The sequence below is a fragment of the Nuphar pumila genome, chromosome 10, assembly GCF_984573655.1.
Source record: "Nuphar pumila chromosome 10, dmNupPumi1.hap1.1, whole genome shotgun sequence".
NCBI classification, from domain to species: Eukaryota; Viridiplantae; Streptophyta; class Magnoliopsida; order Nymphaeales; family Nymphaeaceae; genus Nuphar; species Nuphar pumila.
Genome location: NC_143258.1, coordinates 365,134 through 387,123, shown reverse-complemented (window position 1 = coordinate 387,123; position 21,990 = coordinate 365,134). Strand labels below are relative to the sequence as shown.

The 21,990-nt window shown below is 37.1% G+C and overlaps 1 protein-coding gene across 7 annotated transcripts in view; it reads right to left on the bottom strand.

Moving 5' to 3' along the window:
* LOC149823132 (uncharacterized) overlaps positions 1 to 21,990 on the bottom strand; it is a 57,514-nt gene that overhangs the window by 4,850 nt on the left and 30,674 nt on the right. For 5 of the 7 annotated variants that reach the window (XM_090018666.1, XM_090018670.1, XM_090018667.1 and 2 more), the window contains 4 exons: positions 12,702 to 12,905; positions 12,415 to 12,618; positions 9,064 to 9,222; positions 2,957 to 3,310 (listed from right to left, as the gene is read on the bottom strand). In XM_090018666.1, coding sequence (XP_089874792.1) covers positions 2,957 to 3,310; positions 9,064 to 9,222; positions 12,415 to 12,618; positions 12,702 to 12,905 — 921 coding nt within the window. The remainder of the gene's footprint in view (positions 1 to 2,956; positions 3,311 to 9,063; positions 9,223 to 12,414; positions 12,619 to 12,701; positions 12,906 to 21,990) is intronic. The other 2 variants (XM_090018671.1, XM_090018672.1) reach the window with 2 other exon arrangements.

The window sequence follows — 21,990 nt, the reverse complement described above, 5'->3', positions numbered from 1 at the left end:
CTTGTTAAAAGATTTGCCAACCATACTAAACCTTTCTCCTCCAAGCATTTCCAAGCCTCGATAGGTATACCATCTCATGAAAAGGAATGAAGAAGTCTCCAAGATCCTAGGCATGCCTTCCATTAAATAGTTTATCAAAATAATCTTTTCATCTCTCCTTAATCTCCTCATCTTTGACTAAAACCCTTTGTGTTTCATCTTTGATACATCTAACCATACCCAGATCCCTCGATTTCATATCTTTCATCTTTGCAAGCTTATAAATATCATTCTCACCCTCTTTGGTATCCAACTTGTCATAAACCTCCTTATATACCTTATCCCTCGCGTTCTGAACTACTTTTTTAGCTTCCTTCTTTGCTATCATATACTTCTCCAAATTCTCATTATCAAGACTCTTACTTAGATTTCTATAACACTCTCTTTTAACCTTAATAGCAAATTTGACATCCTCGTTCCACCACGATGTATCCTTACCTGGCGGTGCACCGCCTTTAGACTCACCCAAAACCTCATTCGCCACCTTTCGCATACAACCCGCTATCTTATTCCACATTGATTCTGCATCCTCCTTGAGACACCAATTAGCTTCCTTAGCTACATGTTCTACAAACATTCTTTGTTTAGCTCCTTTCAGTGCCCACCACTTAATTCTAGGATTTATACTATGTCTATCCCTTTTGTGACATTTTCTAATTTTAAGATCTAAAATTAAGACTCTATGCTGTGTAGCTACACTTTCTCCCGGTATAACCTTACAATCGATGCAACAACCCCTATCTCTCTTTCTAAGTAGGAAAAAATCTATCTAACTCTTATTAACCCCAATTTTAAATGTTACTAGGTGAGACTCCCTCTTCCTAAACCATGTGTTGGCTAAGATCAAATCATAGGACAAACCAAAATCTAAAATCCTTTCTCCACTTTCGTTTCTTTCTCCTACACCATAGCCTCCATGGATACTCTCAAATCCATCTCTACTAATGCCTACATGCCCATTAAGGTCTCCGCCGATGAAAATCTTTTCACCATGAGATATCCCTTGTACTACTCCGTCTAAATCTTTCCAAAATTGACGCTTAATGGAATCGTCTAAACTGATGAACAATAATTGACGCTTAATTTTCTACTCGATGAACAATAATAAAGTTGATCGATTAACAAGGACAGAGCATGTGTTTGTGTTGCGTGTGTGTGTAGCGAGAGAGGGAGAGACATAGAGAGAGAGGGAGCCAACGAGAGAGGGAGAAACAAAGAGAGAGAGAGAGACCTTATTTTTCCAACTCCCTTCGGCAGAGAGAGGGAGGGCGAGAGACGAGAGAGAGGGCGAGAGATGAGAGGGGGGAGACCCTAATCAGTCGGGCCTCCCTTTTTTTTTTGGTCAAATAGGGGCTTTGACCCCATTTCACCCAAACAAAATGAGGTGTATGCCTTATACGGTTTGTGCTTTTTATGTGCGCCTCAAGGCCAAAGGCCCAGTGTCAAACCAGCATTCAGAGTGGTTGGTTGTCAGGTAGAGGGAAAGAGGAGAAATGAAGAAAAGGAGAAGGGGGGAGAGAGACGACAAGACAGCGCGCCGGGAGAGGAAGAAATTTTATCACTTCCAAAAAACTCTGAACATGGCCTTGTGGCGAGGCGCACTTTTTGCACCTTGAGACACGATGTTAACAACACTACTATCATCAATCTTTAATCTCATATCTTCAAGAAGCCAGTGAAACCAAATAATCTCTATATTGCATTGTGCTATGGCCCTGTATTTTGCTTTAGTAGCAGAGAAAATGACTCTTTTACATGTTACTCTTCTAAGAAATTAGCAAGGCCCTAAGATAAACACAAAAGCCAATAGTAGCGCTCATGTCTCTAAGAGGGCTTCTCAAGTCCGAGTCACAATAGGCACTCAGCTCTAATAGTGAGGAAGACGGGAAGAATAGTACATTATTACAGTCAGTAGAACTGAATGTGTTTTCATAAACATGAGCAAGGCCCTAGTTTCATCACCCATTGATATCACTTGAAAACATGCCTGTATATCAGGGTTACTGAAAACTCTACTTGCATGTGGCAACACATTTCCTTGGAAAGTGATTCCAAAACTATAAATTCAACATTTCTGAAACTTGTAGAAATGCATAGAAATGTGTTTCCCATCTAGTGAGAAATCCATTTTCCATCACATCAAAATCTATTTATATTACATGGGAAAAACATTTTCTTTATTTGAGAAAAAAGTTGATGCATGTTTTTATATATTTATTTATTTGGTTTTGTATAAATATTTTTTTTTTTACATTTTATAATGTTAAGAAGGATGTAATGTGCTAGGTGGAAATACAATAATTTAACGTAATTAGACTGTTTTTGAAATTTCTTGAATCGATCCTATCTAAGCCTCTAAAGTTGTATGTTGCATCTACATGCTTCGAATATTATATTTGTTTTTTTTATTAAAAGTCCTGATAACATTTACTTGAAGTATAAACAACTCATGTGAATAGTTATTTATGGAAGAAATTGGTTTATTATGTCATACTAGTAATCATGATGCTGGTAAACAGGTAAAGTTTATGAAAATTTATAATATTTTCATACATATTACTATATTTATATTTTTGCTTCTATATATATACACGTTTCCCATTTCACGAGCCTAAAAAAATCTGGTTTCCCATTTTGTTTTCAAAAGTATTCCTTGGTTCTCTTTCCCAGCATCATTTTTATATACTAACAGCAAATATCAAAATAAGGATAATGTGTTGGTTAGAAAATTTGAATTGTGAAGCGTGTAGGATCAGTAATAGCACCAATACAAGTCAGGCATTAAGGCACCACTACAACACAATTTGTTGTCATTTGTTATTTCAGAGATTTGAGGATTTCACACACACACACACACACACACACACACACACACACACACACAGAGAGAGAGAGAGAGAGAGAGAGAGAGAGAGACCTTGCTAGATATTGCTTCTGGTGGTGGGTGCATAAGTATGCACTTCAGTCCAAGTTCAGCAGTGCCCCTATTCTTCCTGGTACGAAAGACATCTTCCACAGCTAGGTGCATATGATATAGGCCTTCAAATGATAAGCTGAAATGTGGTTTATATATCTTTCTCTTCGTAGAAATTCTTATAGTTAACAACAAAGTCTGTAAAGAGAAATTTACAAATCGAACATGTCCCCTCAGTGACTCCAACCCATGCAGAAAAAGAGAATGTATTTGTGACGAAAGTTCTGACAGCTGCTCAAGCGCAATCTTTTGCAGCCACAGGGTTATTCTTCTAAAGGAAAGAACCTCAATTAGGACCTAAATCAAAGCCAAATTGCATGTTATAAGAAAGGGATGATTTTTTATCATCCATTGCTTAAAGAAATGGATGAGATTAATTAAAAAGAACATGAGCAAATACGCAATGCAATTCCTATTGTGAAAAAGTGATGAACAAATGACCAGAATATTGAATATAATAAAACAAAAAACTAGTCATTCTAATTGATAACCAAATGAATTGATCCAATTGTACATCTCATGGACTGAACTGTGGATTGAGGCATATGATGAAAACAAGTCGCTTTAACATTGAATGCAATATAGCTGCACATCTACAATGTCAAACAAAGAGTATAGGGATGAACCCTGCCAAAGGCTATTCCCATTATGGGCATAATAACAAATAACAACAAAATCTGGCTGCGCATCAACAACTCCAACCTCCCATTTGTGCAACAAATAAATTGATCACTCACAGGAGTCAAATCTCAACATGAGAGAGATTAAAAAAGTTGGAGGATCGTAAAATTGTTGGAAAGTGCATAGATAAAGGAAGGCCTGTATCTACTATGAGACATAATGAGTAAAATATAACATTCTCACTCATTTTAATAAAACAAGTAGTTTTACCTTCTGCTCAAAATAAACTGATTAGGCTCCTAAATTTGTGAGTCCCCCTAAGGACTGGAAGCCCAATATGTAGCCCTTCTAGCAGCTTCTGGAGTCCCTCATTCTCAAGGTTTGCAGGTGTAATATGTAGCCCTTCTAGCAGCTTCTGGAGTCCCTCATTCTCAAGGTTTGCAGGTATTACATTATTATTCTTATGAGACTACCTTCTTTTTTCTTGTTATGTCAGCGCTATTAATCATCTTAGTTTCAGGATAAGATAAGCAATTTGACCTACATGTTGCTCCTTCCACAGGGTGGCTGCTTGTTAACATTTTATAGTGTTGTTCCATTTATGGTTCTAAGAAACAGCGAAATCAGCTCTCAGAGCTAATCCAATATAAGTCTTGATGATGATGATGATGAGACCAATCACATGAAAAAGTTGTGTTTCATGATCAAGTTGTTTCTCATCCACATCTGCCAAGAAAATATTCGAAGGTACCACTTAAAACTTGAACTTAGCACAATGCTTCACTTAAAGCGGGATTTGCAAAAATACCTTAGGCTATAAAAAAAATTTCAAACTTCTTCACATTAACAATGAAGCAGATCATCTTTGTCACTTGATAACAACACAAATACCACTTGGCAACAAATAAAATGTGTGCCACCATTGAAGATAAACAGGTGAAAAAAGCAATGGTATTTATGCAGTGCAGAACAACACTCCAAATAGAAGCATTGAGCAACTTAAGAAAAACATATGGATTCCACCCTGACATCTCATGACTGCCCATGGAATGGCTCACACTGGGAAGAGTTCAAACTGTGTCAGGTGTATGTCACACTAAGCACATGTATGGGCATGCTAAATGGGGTTTTCGGGCTTTTTTGTCTTATTTTTAAATTCTGACCGTATAGATGTGATCTGTGTATTTTATTTTATAGGGATCAGCTCTTGAGGCGTTTGATTCCCACACATGGGTGGGTTTTTATAAGGTTTGAAAAATCAACGGTCCAAATTTTTTGAAGCTCCAAATATCATTTTTTCATTGAAAACACATAATCCAGGTGTGAATTCCTAGTAAATTGACCATGCCCAACACATTTATGGGGTCAGAACCATGAAAAAAACATCAGAAAAGCCGAAAACCCCATTTAGCATACATGATGATAACATTTGGTAATGACAACATGAAACTAACTTTACAGATGTGGTCTACATGTTTTTCTGAGTGGGAATCAATTCTTAGATCATCCAATTATGATGACATATAAGGCACAAGTATCAATAACATATAAGGTGAAGATGACTTTTATTATATGTTACTGAACTCTAGCTTGTTTGTCTCTCCCCTTAACATGGCATTCTATAACTAAAAAATGTAACTTTAACTTTTGCAATGAGTTATGAAAACTTTTTGGCTTTTGAATGTAGCATTATTTTGTCGTAACTTATTGTATTTATGATGATTATATGCGTGGCTGCACAACCAAATGCGTGGTTATTTAATGTTTAAGAACATATCTATATTTAGTTAATCTTATTATATAAATAAATTGTATTCTTGTGTTATATGATTTTTTTTTTTTTTTTTTAGATTTTTTAAAGAATTTTTTTAGTGAAATTTATAATTTTTTATGAGATAATACAATACGTATCTTATTTTGGGCCCAATTGATACAAGTTACGATATGAGACTTACAACCTTGATCTGGACATTTGGTTTTATAGAAACAAACTCTTGGATCATCCAATTATGATGTATAAGAAGGATCGTCTAAAGGTTGAAAATCAATGACTTAGAATTTTCATAAATATCCAAGCATAAAAAATCGCATTTCCTGATCGGATTACGATGATCCAACAGTCGATTCCTAGCAAATGGACCATGTCGAATGCATTTGCAGGGTTAGATTTGCAAAAAAACCTATGAAAATCTTGATTCATACCAGCAAACATATTTGGTTGGTAATCATATTCCAGTTTCCCTATATATGTACATATTTATGTTCTAATTGATAAATCAATATCCAGGAAACCGGTGCTAGCCTGTTGGTGTCCAAGTCAGTCATCAATACCTTTTTAGATAAATATCTCAAGCTTAATGCCCCTTTGGATAGGAAACAACATAGATAATTTTTTGGGTAAGAAATATGATTTTAAGCCTTGAATATTTATGAAAATCTTAGACCATTGATTTCTAAACCTTATAGAAACCTACCTGCAAGTCAGAATCAGATGACACAAGAGTCAATTCTTATAAAATCAAGCACGTCGAACACATTTGTATGGTCAGATTTAAGGGAAAATGGAAAAAACCTTCAAATCTCGGTAGGCAGCTACGACCTACTCTCTCTCTCTCTAAAATGAATCGATCAAACCAGTTAATGGATCAGCTCATATCCAAAACTGGTCTGACCATACCCAATAAAGTATGATACCAGTACCATCAACGACAACCATCTAGAAGTACCCATGTTACATAGTATTAGATTGTGTCCAAATCCAAGATAAGTTCTTTTCTTTAGTTCAGGCCCTAAAGATCTCATTGAGTGAAATATAAATTTGTTCAAAATTCATGAAATTTGGAATACTGATGCACAATGATGTAATCTGGAGGTTCATCAAATTAATGCACTTATATCAGTTAATCATGGAAGTGTAGGCTAGGCATTGTTACACAGCACATGGATCAGTTGCCGAAAGCTAAAGTATGCTCCACTTTTAGGAAAAATGTTGAATCTGCTGATACACCATGGGAAGTATGATTTCCAGGAAGCATGAAGCAACCATCTTCCTGTGTTAAATTACTGGGTTGAATTTCCTGTTATTAACAATTGTGAGTCGCATTTTCAGGAATGACACATCTTGGACAAGGAGAATCATGATTCCAATTATAGGGAATACAACTCCTAGAAAAAGACCAATGCAGCCTTGGGATATAGGGGTACTTAAAATTTATATCTCCATCACTTATCTTCCTTTTGCAGTTTTAAGTAATTAAAAAAAGCATTTGAATAATTTGAATTAGAGGATAAATATAAAATAGAGTACTATGTTTGTGTGTGTGTTTGTATAGAGTTAGAAGTAGGCGTCTACATAAGTTAGGTGCCTATGGTGAGCAAACGGGGACTTTTCAGCTGTTTTTTTTTCAAATATGACCTTGCAGATGTATTCGACATGATCGGTTTGCTAGAAACGACACTTGGATCATGTTTTTTCAATAGAAAACATGATTTTTAAGCCTTGAATATTTTTAGACTTGATTTTCAAACCTTAAAAAAGCTACCCACATGTCCGAATCGAATGATCTGAGAGTCAACTCCTACAAAATCAAACGTGTAGTACACATCTTCTGGTTAGATTTGAGAAACATATGAAAAACTCTCTCCAAAGATCCCATACGACGGTTGTAGGCATGGACCGGAGTAGGCAGCTACACCCTACCACGCACGAACGGGGGTTATCGGGTGTTGATCGCAAATCTGACCCCGCAGATCCATTCAGCATGGTAGATATGCTAGAAAAGGACAATTGGATCATCCTTTTTCGATGAAAAATGTAAATTTTTCTGCTTGAATATTTATGAAAGTTGTAGACCATCGATTTTGAAACCTTATAAAAACCTACCCACATGTTGGAATCTGACAATCTAAGAGTCCATCCTATAAAATCAAGCATATAGAACACATCTATATTGCATAGTGACAAAAGTTAAAAAAAAAACAATTTGTTGTCTAGATTTTTCTCGTGAGATTTTGAATTTTTTTGTTTATCTCGCATTTTCCCAGAAAATATGGCTTAAAAATAAATAAATTAAAATTTAAAAGATATGCAGCAAAATAGAAATTTTAGAAAATGACACTCATGTTAGTGGATGATATAGTCTTCTTTTGGATTATTAAGGGTACTTATGCCATTTTTCTTGTAAAGGGTGTAAACAGACTATAATTGAGTCCAAGGGAATTTTTGCAAAGAAAATATCACGGTATTTTGAAAATATTGAACTATTTTGCAGTTTAAAACAGTGAGCAATTATATCACATATTTTCACAATATTTTGAAAATATCAATGATATTTGTCACAATGTTGTACAGTCAGATTTGAGAAAAAAACATGAAAGGAAAAACCTTGAGATACCCCCTACTCTCTCTCTCTCTCTCTCTCTCTCTCTCTCTCTCTATCTATCTATATATATATATATATATATATATATATATATATATATATATATATATATATATATATATATATATATATATATATCGTCAGACCATAATTTGGTCTGACAATATCGGGGGCATGTGCACAGTGTTTTTTTTTACGTGTTATAGGGCTTTAGCGGCGCTCCTGGACCGCCGCTAAAATGCTTTTTAGCGTTTAAAAAAACTGATGCGTGGTTCACGGGTGTCAGATATTGTCAGACCAAATTATGGTCTGACGATACTCTCTCTCTCTTTATATATATATATATATATATATATATATATATATATATATATATATATATATATATATATATATAACTCTAAATTGGATTAAGAGATACATACAGAGGGAAAACTAATAAATTAAATGATTTTATAAAGGCAACAAAACTAATGCAAGGACATCCCATGAAATTATGAACCCTTGGCACTCTCTCACAAGGTGTAGTTATGCACGGATTTGTCAAGTCAAGAATAAAGTGGATAGGGGGGATGAGAAAGAAAACATGTTCATTAATGCTGGTTATGTAATTTGATTGGAATATCAAACAGAAGCAATTTGATTGGTGTGAACCATGGATGGTCTTATATTGATCATAACGTGGTGCAAATCCAGTAAAAATCAAGAGGGCTTCCAATAAACATGGCCAAAGAGAGTACATAAAGCACTGCAAGGCAATCCATTTATATGAATTATGCTGCTTATGTAATTAGGGATGAACCCTATAATTCATTAGATGCATTACGTGAATTGCATGCTTCAAGGACACAGCCATAACACTGCTTATCAGGCTGGTGAGCTTTTGGGTTGAGAAGGGAGAGGAAGAAAGAGGAAGTGTGATTCAACCTTGAATCACAATGTTCCAAGACTTATCAAGGTCGATCTTCCATTTTACACTTAGCTTTCACAAACCAACCTAATAATAATAAGGAATTGATGATGGAACATGAGTCTTGTGGTGATTACCTCAAAAATAGTCTCCAACTCCGAGTAAACAAGTCCACTTCGCTCTCCATACAACTTCGCAGTACAGGATGCAAACCATGATGAAAGCCATGAAATTAACCCGCAATGACTGACCAAGTGTCTAACCAAAAGCGGCAACTTAACAGCTTTCTTCACTATCTACAATTTAGGAAAAGAAAAAGGGATCAACACCTGCAGCTAAGCCAAAATTTATTGTCAAGCATCAAGCATATGCTGAGTAGCCCTAGAATTTCGCCATGTAGTCATGGTGTCATAAAGGTCCATTGACCGTTAGGGGATGTTAATAAGATCACCAAGTTTTTTTACCCAACAATTTTCAAAACATCATCATGGAGCACTTTTATTTGTTGGCACCACTAAAGGTATTTTCATAACTTCAAAAGTTGAACACTGATATAAAATCGCTTAGATTTTACAAGTATACTGAAATGTCCAAAAGACGAAGATACAAAAGTATCCAAACTCTTATACGTATTAACTACTTGGACAAAGAGGATGCTCCAAAACCTACATAAGCTATTGGCTTCATACACTTGTCAAAGAACTAAAATGAATAAAAAGAGAGAGGGTCTCCTTCATATTCCTTACAATAAAATTTGGCTACACATTTCCATATAATCATTAACAAAAAATAAGATGTTATATATAATTGTTTAAGACATTATACATATCTAACAAAATTTCTATCCTGAGAGTAGTAAATTAATGCAATTATGAAAGGATGATCTCACATCTAATACCCATCTTTAGGTTCTGTCACATATTTATATGCAACATTACATAAGCTAAGGAATCACACGTGCAAGTTTTTACTTTTTTGCAGGTTCAAGACAGAACATCCCCTTCTAAGGGTCTGAAGAACCACCTAAGACCCAATCATTTCGCTGGTAGTCATGGCAATCCTTTATGAACATGGTGAAATAATTCCGTGAATCTCCTGACCTATTAAACATAAAGAACTTTCTTGGAACATTATTCGCCATACATTATTTTCGTCTAAGACAAAATCTTCTAGCACATAGACCTATTTTCCTTCTTGTTTATTATAAGCTTGTTGATTCTTTAGGTCATGAATGATGTTCCAAACTCTACATTTGTTCTTTCTGTTGAAGATTCACAACTGTGAATTGGTATCAACACTCTTCTGTTGGACATCCAACATTATGAGCCTCATTACTTGTATCTAACTTTTCATGTCTTCACAAATAAGGTGGCTTTTGGACTAGGATTCCTAGTTTCCTCTTCTTTGGACCCAATTGTGACATATTGGATGTCTTTGTCTTTAGGCCTTTTCCAGGTCCCCCCCCCCCCACCCCCCAAATGAATCAATGAGATCACAGCTTAGTTGTCATAGGCGCTAGGCGGGGCCTAGGCGGTACCCCAAATAAAAAAAATTAAAAAAAAACATAATAAGAAACATGTATACAACATAAAATCAATCAACAATAAGCAATAGACAAATAATATGTCATTGAATATTATAAAGCAACCAAACAAATTAAGAATAAATTAACAATTGAATAAACAAACCATACAACTAATAACTAATAATGTGAATGAACAATACACAAAAAATAAAATCATGTATACAAAAAATTAACAACAATAATAGACATAATACAAGCAATAGACAAATAATGTCTTCTTCTCAACAATAGACAGAATACAAGCAATAGACAAATAATATGTCTTCTTCTTCTCAACTATGTCACATGGGCGCGGGTGCGGGTGTGGGTGCGGGCGCGGGTGCGGGGATTCGGCACTTCCAAAAGACCTGGTTGCGGGGGTGCGGCAGGGGCAAAAATGTAAAATATATATATATATATATATATATATATATATATATATATATATATATATATATATATATATAAATATATATATATATATATCGTAGGTTCCCCCGGCGCGGGTCAGGGTCTAGTTATCGACCCAGCCTGCTGCGTTCTGCTAACTGTCATGATTCAATCATGTCTGAAATTCCCTGGTCTTCACGAAAAAAAATATTAGCAAAGGTTTGATGTGGTTTGTTGGAGAGAGTCTTTACGAGGCCTACGACTCCACTGCCACGCCACTGCCTAGGGTTCTTCAAATTTCATTTTATATAAAGTTGCACACAGATGACAGCTAAAAGAAATTTATTGGATTTGACGTGGAAAAGAGAGCTCTACACAAGGCTACGACGTCTCATCAGGAGAAAAGTGAATACTAATAGCCACCAAGGCTACCACCATCATTATCATTTATTATGGAGAGAGAAAATTCTTGACGAAGAAGGATCTGGATCGTTGAAGCCTTGAAGGATAAAGACTTCAAAAGGCTCTTGAATTTTGGGTTTAATTTTTGAGGAAGATGGATCATCATTTCCAAGTTAACAGTGTGTTTTCCAACGCTGCGAATTAATTGTTTGGAGGCAGGAATAACATGGGAATCTGGGATGCCAACAAAACTCGTGAGATGTTGTGGACACAAGTGCCCCTTTATAAAACAAGAGCAACATCAAGCAGCTGTCAGCAGATTTTTTTTTTAAATTCCGCAGCCCATTTCATAGGGCAATTTTTTTTTTAAATCCAAAAAATGAACCGAAATGACCCTGGGTGCGGTCAACGCACTCAGGATCGGGTTGACCGCACCCGGTGCCGCACCCGAACCTGCGTCGAGTCGCATCGACGCGGGTGCGGCACCCTGCTAGCCGAATCCCTGTGACATAGCTTCTCAACAATAGACATAATACAAGCAATAGACAAATAACATGTCTCCATTTTCTTCTCCTCCTCGAAAAAGAAAACAAATGATGTCTTCTTCTTCAAAAAAAGAAAGCCTAGGCTCTAAAAAAAGCATAGGCGGTCCCACCCTAGGCGACGCCTAGGCGGTAAAATAGGGCCCCACCGCCCAAACCTGGTCACCCTGGCAGTGGGGGCTGCGCCTAGGTCGCCTAGGCAGCACCTTTGACAACTAAGGATCCCAGGCTTCTTCCTCCCCATAGGTCCAAGGATCTTCACTTTTGTTGACTTCTGAGATCTAGTCCCCTTGGATGAGCATCTGTTCCATGAATATGCAATCAGCAAAGGAAGAACAGTCAAATTGAACCAGGAAGTATATCAAAAGAGCAACAAGAGAAGAATTGGGCATGCACGTGCATGCACAAGCACCCACAAGCAGAGACAATTCCTTCCAAGCATGGGTCTTAGAGTCAAGATTGTCAAAAGAAGATTTAAAAAACATTTATCCAGTAAAAATAAACATGGCCAACAATATTATATGATGCAATGAACAATATCAAATGTGTAAGTAGAAAACAAAGATAATTCTATAGAATATGAAGATTACCTGAAGTACCAACATTCTTGACTCATAGTTTGCTAAAGCAGAAGCATGAAAGCCAAGCAAAAGCTCAAGAAGAAAGTTCCTTTTAAAAATCAAAGCATCATCCACCAAATTGAGACCCACATAGGATAAGCGAAGAATCCAATCTCGATCATTTTGGAAATGAACGGTGCCACTCCCAAGCAATGTATGGAATAATGGAACAGACTAGAAACCAAAATGAGGAGAATTTAGCAAACAAATTAGAAGAAAAAGATTTGCATATCAAATAAACATTACATAGTGGTTACCTCTAGATTCACCTTGGGGAAGCGTGTCAACAATTGATTAATAGTGAGATAATGAATTTGCATAGGATCTATCAAAACTAAAGAAGCTTCTGCAGCAAAAACTGCAATCACAGAAGGAATTTTCTGCCAGGGCTCTGCTATCCCATTTTGCAAATAAGCCAGAAGCAGACGAAGCCGTAACCCAACTTTACCAATTTGCCTACCCTGAAGATTTACTAATATTAGAATTGGCTAGAGCTGAAAATCCCAAGTACTTAGTGAATACAAGACCCCTTAGATGAATCAGCAACATATTAGAATTTTCCTTTCACTAGAGGGAGAATTAGGTAAGCACAGATTATACAACATATGGCTCTGCAAAAATACAACCATGGCCAGCCTCTAACTCATTCTCTTTCTCATAAAGGCGCACTTGATCAGGTTGTTGCAGGTATTGAAACAAAAGTAAAACTACTTCATATGCTACCTTCAAAAAATAATTTGGAAATGCAATAATCATACCAAACAAGGAACTATCAAAGAGGTATTGCAAAAATATCATAGATCTGCAGCCACACATGCCTGCTTAAAAACTGGAATATGGATGCTATAAACATCTTTTTTGGACAAGAAAATCTATCACAAGAAATCCCCAGGCACAACAATCCTGGGCAACAATGCACGACAGCTCTATCCTCCTCTGCTATTGCACAAGCTCTTATGTGCACAGCTCATCAGGATTTCTCCCATCTGCATGGCATCAGGTCAAAGTGTCCTTTTTCTCTTGTGAATTTGTCTATGTGCATGTTAATGCACAAATTGACAACAGATTAATAGCTTACACAAAAGGGCAAACTTAGTATCATTAAAAAAAGTTTAAATTTTGTAGCCTAGTTCTTGTGGATGCCAAATAATATCTTTCATCAGCATTCACAAATTATATTCCGATCAACAAACAATGAACATGCTCATTCTATTTTTGTATTAAAAGACATTTGAACATTAAAAATATATCAACATCAATCAATGTGGAATTAAGCACATTTTTTTAAGGAAAATATTAGTAGATAAGCAAATAACACATACAATATGTCCAATAAAAAGGGTTAATGTGTTATGAACCCAAAATAGCCTGTGAATTACATAAGGAGGATTCCCGATCGGTCTCAACCAGAGTAGGTCTTCACCTGCCCATTTCATTCTGGCAGACAATAGTATCCCTGAACGTGTGGCAATTCCTTTGCAAATTGTCCACTGTTAGCACACAACCAGAGTATGGCTAGGTTTGGCTAGCCAAGTTTACTGGGTTGAATCTTGTGGATTTTTTGTAATAATGGGTCATTGGACTCTTTTGTAAATAATGGGTCTAGTAATTGCATTCAAACTGGAAAAGGTATGGAGCATAAGGGGATCCACTTTGTGATTGCATTGGATCAAATCTTGTTAACAGTGATTCTGTGCAGCCCATGGGCCAACGCATGTGACACCCTGCACCATGAAATCCCAAAGGATTTGTATCCTAGTTCGGCAAGGCCATAAGGAGGATAGCAGCATGCATGGGTTATCAATGCATCTCGGAGCCGAAATGGCCTTTGGGAAGTTGTGCACCCTTATCTAGCCCATGGCTAACTATGAGTAGGAATAGGCCTATAAAAGGGACTTACATTTTATTCTGTGTGCTTGAATTATTTTAATGCAATGTGGAGACTCTCTCTCTCTCTCTCTCTCTCTCTCTCTCTCTCTCTCTCTCTCTCTCTCTCTCTCCCCTTGTGGCAAGACATTTATTCATCTTTTCATCTTCTTCACCTTAGGTGGGTTGAAATGCCACTGACTAAGCCTCTCGTTCTCTCCTTTGGTGCCTCAACTAGGTTGTGTGCTCGAGCAAGCTGAAATGCTTTTTGCTAAATTTATTTTCCTCATGATACCCCTTGCAAAGTATAAATAGAAGGTCATGTGCTGCAAGCAACTGAAACGTCCAACACCAAGTCCCAGTTGCAGCTTTTTGTGTCATAACATCCACTACGGTCACGAATAACTCAGAAAAAGATCTCTAATAAGAGAGGCCCCATCAATGTTAAATTGAAAACTAGCCAAGGCAAACCTCTAATGGTCAGGAAGAAAGAACAAAAAAGAATACCATGAAAGGGATATGACTGATTCTTCCATTTTCCATGCACATAGCACACCTACCTGTGAAAATCTCTACAAAAAGAGATTGTGTGTAAACACCACAATACAAGAAATACAAAGAGTGCACAAAGGCACAAAGGAGAACACTCACAAGTGCACAAAGGCGCACATACACATGCACAAAAGCATGAAACAAAATGAACTTCAATTCATAAGTTCCCAAGAGGGGCTTTACAAAAGCATTGTTATTGCATATGCACTCACAAAAAAAAGGATGAGTTCACAAGGGCCACTAAGGCCTATTTATAATGCAAAAAGAAGCCACAAGGTGCAGCTCAATATGACTGTTGGAGCGGCACCCAACGGTCACATTTGTGACTGTTGGGGCAGCTCCAACAGCTATATGGAGTTGTCCCTTTCACAATAGTCAAAAAGAAAAAAAGTGTAAAAAGAAAAAGGTGTAAAAGGCAAAAGTTAATAAAAAAAGAAAAAGTAAAAATGTTAGCCCATTAGGGTGGCTGACACCTATTGAGTAAAAGGACTGAAATACCCCTGATGGGTATTTCAGTTTACAGTTAAAAGAGACATAATATTTTAACACTCCGCCTCAAACTTAGGGTGTCACGACCGAAAGTTTGCCAAGAAGGAAGTTAAATCTTGGAGAACACAGCACCTTGGTGAAAAAGTCTGCCAGTTGATATTCTGATGTAACAAAAGGAAGGTCAATGGTTTTTTTTTAAATATTCTTCACGAACATAGTGGCAGTCCATCTCGATATGCTTCGTGCACTCATGAAATGTGTGATTTTTGGCAATATAGATTGCACTTTTATTATCACAACATAATTTTGTGGGCCCTTGAACTTGAATATTCATATCTTCCAACAAGTTGCGAATCCAAACAATCTTCATGGTAGTAGATGTCATGGCTCTATACTCAGCTTCGGTGGATGAAAGCGATACGTTTTGTTGCTTCTTGCATCTCGAAGAGATTAATGATTCACCTAAAAAAATACAGAAACCAGTGGTGGAGTGACGGTTATTTGTGTCACCTCCCCAATCAGAGTCAGTATAAGCAATTAAACTTAATTCAGACGTAGAAGATAGAAATACTCCCTTGTTTACTGTATCCTTTATGTATCTGATGATGCGAAGGATGGCGCTCATATGGACTGTAGTAGGTGCATGTTGAAATTCACTAGCAACATGTACTGCATGAGAAATATCAGGCCTGGTAATGCTGAGATACGTTAGGGATCCAACCAGTTGCCGGTAAGGTGTGAGATCTTTTAGGAGAATCTCATCATCAATCTTCATCTTTGAACCTACTATTTCAGAAGTTTCGCAGACCTTGTCATCTGTGATTCCTGATCTATCAAGAATCTCACGAGCAAGTTTAGTTTGAGACAAAAAATAGCCTCTGAGAATAGGCAACCTCAATTCCCAAAAAATATGTCAAAAATCCTAAATCTGACATTTCAAATCTTGAAGTCAAAATAGATTTAATGCTCTTGATTCCTTTGATATCATCACATGTTATTAACATATCATCAACATATAACAATAATATAACAATCCCTGCATCAGATTTCTTAACAAACAATGCAGTGTCAGTATAGCATGAAGTGAAACCATTTTCAATCATTACATTGTTAAACCTATCGTGTCAAGCCTTGAGTGCTTGTTTCAGTCCATAAAGAACTTTACGAAGACGGAGAACTTTATTTTTAGGGATTTTCATACCAGGTGGAGCATCCATGTAAACTTCTTCATTAAGATCTCCATTTAAAAAGGCATTTTTGACATCCATTTGGTAAATATTCCATTTTCGAATTTAAGCAATGGTGATAAGACATCTAACAGTAACCATACGAACTACTGAAGCAAATGTCTCTTCATAGTCAATCTCATATTCTTGACTGTACCCTTTAGCTACAAGACGAGCCTTATACCTTTCAAGAGAACCATCACTCTTAGTCTTGACCTTGAACACCCATCGACATCCTATAGTTTTCTTGCCATTGGGAAGAGATTGAAATTCCCAAGTGTTAGCTTTCTTAAGAGCTTCGAGTTCACTCTCCATGGCTTCTCTCTATTCAGTACATTGTTTGGCTTCTCCAAAAAATTTGGGTTCAAAATAAGAGTGAATGGCACTCAAACAAGCTCGATATTTAGGAGAGAAAGAATTAAAAGATACGAATCTAGAGGGAGTCCTTCTAGTTCTTTCAGTTCTCCTAGGATGAGAATCATGAGTGGAAATAGTCTCACTAGGTTCACTATATAGTTCATTAGCACTCCTAAAGGTGCTTCTATCACTATGAGAATAAGTGATGGGTTCTCTAGATACATTTTCTTCTTAAGGGGTAGAAGGGTTAGAGTTATTGTTGATCACAACCATTTCATTTTCACTATTATATGTTGATTCATCATCACTAGAGATATCATCATCCTTAGATAAAAGGTCAAAAAGAAAGGAGTAATCGGCATTTTTTAAATAAGATTCATTTTTTTCAAAACCACTATCATTTTCCAAAAAAGTTACATTCCTTGAAACATATAATTTATCATTCTTAGAGTCATAACATCGAAATCCTTTTTGAGTTTCCGAATAGCCAAGACAAGCACAAGGAATGGCTTTTGGTGAGAGTTTATCATTTTTATCGGTAAGAACAAAGCACTTACAACCAAAAACTCCCAACCTATTATAATCGGGTTCTTTTTCATATAGAATCTCAAAGGGAGAAATTTTATCTAAATTTTTGGATGGAAGTCGGTTGATAAGATAGACGAAAGCAAGAGCCGCTTCGGCCAAAAAAAATTTAGGAATATTTTGGGAAATGAGAAGGGTTCTAGTGGTTTCAATGATATGCCTATGCTTTCTTTCGGCCAAACCATTTTGTTGTGGGGTCTTAGGACACGATCTTTGATGGACAATGCCACAATCCTCAAGATATTTCTTAAACTCATTAGAGAGATATTCACCTCCGGAATCGGTCCTAAATATCTTTAAATTACTATTAAATTGATTTTTTATCATCATATGATATGTTTTAAAACATGAAAAAACTTCATGCTTATGTTTGAGAAAATATATCCAACAATATCGTGAAAAATCATCCACAAAAATCACATAGTAAGCAAAGCCACCTTTGGATATGACAGGTGCCGGTCCCCAAACATCTGAGTGAATAATTTCAAAAGGTTTAGTACTAAACATAGTTCTTGGTTCAAAAGGTATACTTCTCATTTTTCCAAGAATACAATCATTACAAGAGAAAGTATTTTTACAAAGATCTTTAACAAAATGTAGATAGGATAACTTGGTAATGTTGGGATGACCAAGTCTCTTGTGCCAAACATTTATGTCTTTATGTTGGGCCACATTACAAAAGGTGTTTTTAGGAATTTGAAGAAAATCCAAATAGTACAAGTCTCCTTTCCTAGAGCCTTCCCCAATCAATCTCCCGGACCGGTGATCCTGTATTAAACATTTATTAGATGAGAATTGAATGTTACACCCAAGGTCCGTGAGTTGAGAAACGGAAAGCAAGTTTAAATTTAATTTTGGTATAAGTCTAATTTTTGGAATAAAGAAGTTTTGGGTTTTAAAATTTTCAATTCCTTTAATTTCGAGAGAAGTACCATCCACGGTCGAAACAAAAGAAGGTGACACATTTTTAGAATACTCGGAAAGAGATGAAATGTTTGGGGTCATATGAAAGGATGCACCCGAATCTAAGAGCCAAGAAGTTTTACCTGGAGGAGAAGAGGTGGATACGGCGGCACCGGAAATAGCTCCATTTAGAAGAGGTTGAAGAGCCTCCACAATTTGATTGAGAGATAGAGCTTCTTTTGAAGATTCCTCTTTGGATGGTTGAGATGTAGTTGCCAATGCTAGAAGTTTCTTCCATTTTGGGCAAACCGGTTTGATATGATCCGGTTCTTTGCAAAAGTGACACGAGATTTTGCTATAATCTCTTCTTCCTCCTTGCTTACCTTGATTTTGATTCTTAAAATGAGGAGGTCTATATGTTCTTAAATTGTTACCGGGTCTAGAAACGGCATTAACATCATCACATTCTTCTTGATTTGTGGACATTGCAAGCACACTAGGATTTTGCTTGCTAATGCCCATACGGTTTCCTCTCCACTTAATTTAGTTAAGACATCTTCAAGAGAGGGAGAGGTAAAAGAGGATAGAAGAGAAGATCTTATTTGCTCAAACTCGGGCCTTAGCCCATTCAAAAAATTGAAGAATCGGTCTTCTTCTAATTGCTTATGACGAAGCTCTATAGCTTCTCCACTCCACTTGGGTTCAAGCATGGCAAGCTCATCCCAAATTGAAGAGAGTTCCGCAAAATACTCTCTTATAGACATATCACCTTGAACAAGAGTTAACGCTCTCTTTTGAAGATAATACTTATGGGACAAGTCCCTAAAAGTATACATCTTCTCAAGATACTCCCACGCTTGAGAAGCCTTTTTAAACTTTATAATGTTGGCATTAATCCTTGTCTCAACGGAAGAGAAAATCCAAGACAAGATCTTGAAATTCTTCATTTCTCATTCCTCATGTTTCCTACTATATTCCTCAAGAGCATTAGTTCTTTCATCTCCCTCAAGGATTTTGATTTCCGCTTCTTTAACCAAAGTAATTTTAGGCTCTGGTTCCGGAATCGAGCCTTGAATGTAACCCCAAAGCCCTTTCCCTTTGATGTGAGCTTTCATATTTCCGACCCACACGTGATAATTTGAGCCATTTAGCTTGAAACCAAGAGAAAAATGGGAGTATTTCTCACCCATTAGAGAGGAAAGAAGAAAGAAAAGAATACGTGCCACAATAAGATTTTAAATCTTTCTTCTTGTAGTAATCTTCTAAAATATTGAATGAAGAAGAGTCTCCACTCCAATCACCAAAAAGTTGAAGGCACGTTTTTCAAGGCACTTGATATTGAGAAGAATCACACCAATTTCTTTCTCCAAACAACCTTGCTCTGATACCATGTGAAAATCTCTACAAAAAGAGATTGTGTGTAACACCACAATACAAGAAATACAAAGAGTGCACAAAGGCACAAAGGAGAACACTCACAAGTGCACAAAGGCACGGATACACATGCACAAAAGCATGAAACAAAATGAACTTCAATTCATAAGTTCCCAAGAGGGGCTTTACAAAAGCATTGTTATTGCATATGCACTCACAAAAAAGGATGAGTTTACAAGGGCCACTAAGGCCTATTTATAATGCAAAAAGAAACCACAGGGTGCAGCTCAATACGACTGTTGGAGCCATGGTTGCCAGTTGAGGAAGCGGGAGCGGGAAGCGATACGGGAAGCGGGAGCGGGAAGCGAGGCACTTTCAAAATTTTAGGAAGCGGGGAAGCGGGGGACCACTTAGGAGCGATTCGGGAAGTGTCTCGGAAGCGACCTAGGAAGCGTCTCGGAAGCGACATAGGAAGCGTCTCGGAAGCGAGGGGGAAGCGAAAAAAATAAAAATAAAAAATAAAAAATACAAAAAAATTGAAAAAAACAGGGGAAGCGAGGGGGAAGCGCGCTTCCCATTAAAGGGAAGTGCATCCCCCATTAAAGGGAAACGCGTCCCCCATTAAAGGGAAGCGCGCTTCCCAAAAAAGGGGGACGCGCTTCCCAAAAAAGGGGGACGCTTCCCCCCACGCTTCGGAAGCGCGACGTTCCGCGCTTCCGAAGCGCGCTTCGGGGAAGCACGCTTCCCCTTTTAGCTAGGCGCTTCCGGTAACTCTGGTTGGAGCTGCACCCAACGGTCACATTTGTGACTGTTGGGGCAACTCCAACAGCTATATGGAGCTGTCCCTTTCACAACAGTCAAAAAGAAAAAAAGTGTAAAAAGAAAAAGGTGTAAAAGGCAAAAGTAAATAAAAAAAGAAAAAGTAAAAATGTTAGCCCATTAGGGTGGCTGACAGCTATTGAGTAAAAGGACTGAAATACCACTAATGGGTATTTCAGTTTACAGTTAAAAGAGACATAATATTTTAACACTACCTAGTCCATGAAAATCTTTCCTCCTAAGGCCAACTTGGTCAGGACTCTTTCCAAGGAAATTAACCATGAAAAAGCTTGGAGCTAAGTATGGGACTTGGGCCTCATAGAGTTTTACTCGGGAGAGCTTGCATACTCAGTTCTATTAGCTGTTGAATAGTGTAGATTTCATAATATGGAGATGTACCATATGTATCTTTAGAAGTGTGCTACCCTCTCTTATGTGTTATGAGGGCATTTGTGTATTTTAGCTGTCAGTTAGAGAGCCAACAGTTTTTGTTTTCTTGTGTAACCCCCATAAAAGTGTAACCTTTTTCCATTCTTGGTTAATGAAGTTTTTCTAGAGTTTTTCTCTCTTATTGTCTCACATTCTTATTCTCTTGGTGCTCTCAGAAAGTTTCCATATGGTATCAGAGTCATTTTGGAACTAGAAGAAGGAGATTAAAGGGAGAGGACACTGATGCTTAGGACTTCATTCTCAGTCTCAGAAGAGCCAGACGTTGGGGCCAGCCCCTTTATGCATGGGAGTGCCTACTCTCTTGTATTATGCATGCTTGTTGCCAAGCATTGTTCAATAAAATTCTTATTAATTTTTATGTTCGTGCTCTCTTTTGAGAGTTTGTGTGATTAGCCCTTAGTGGCTCTTTGTATTTGGGTCATTAGTAGTTATTGTTCTTGTAAGTGTTGTGACATTGTATTTGTGCACTATTTGTTTCATTACATGATATCAGAGCCTTTGGTGCTCTTGGGCAAGAGCTTGAAGAGGAGATTTGTGGGATTGGTAGAGTATTGGTTTGTTGGTTTATTGCTTCGGGGAGAGTAACATCAAACTTCTTCAACAATCTTGTTTTACTTTCTTCTCCTCTCTCATCAAATTTGATGGGAAGAAGAACATGTGTTATGCCCTGCCTGGGACCAGCTACCGCCGCGTTCACTTTGATTAGTGCACACAGGCACTAACACACTAATATACAGTCCGGAGCACACAGACGCATAGGTGTGGGTGTGGGTGCGGATGCGGCACTTTAAAAAAACTTGGGTGCAGGGGTGCGGGGAGGATATATATAATTTTTAACAGTTTTAAGTTAACACTACGTGTATTTGTGTGCATTTATGTATTTATATATATAATATAGATAAAATGAACTTGATTAGGGTTAACT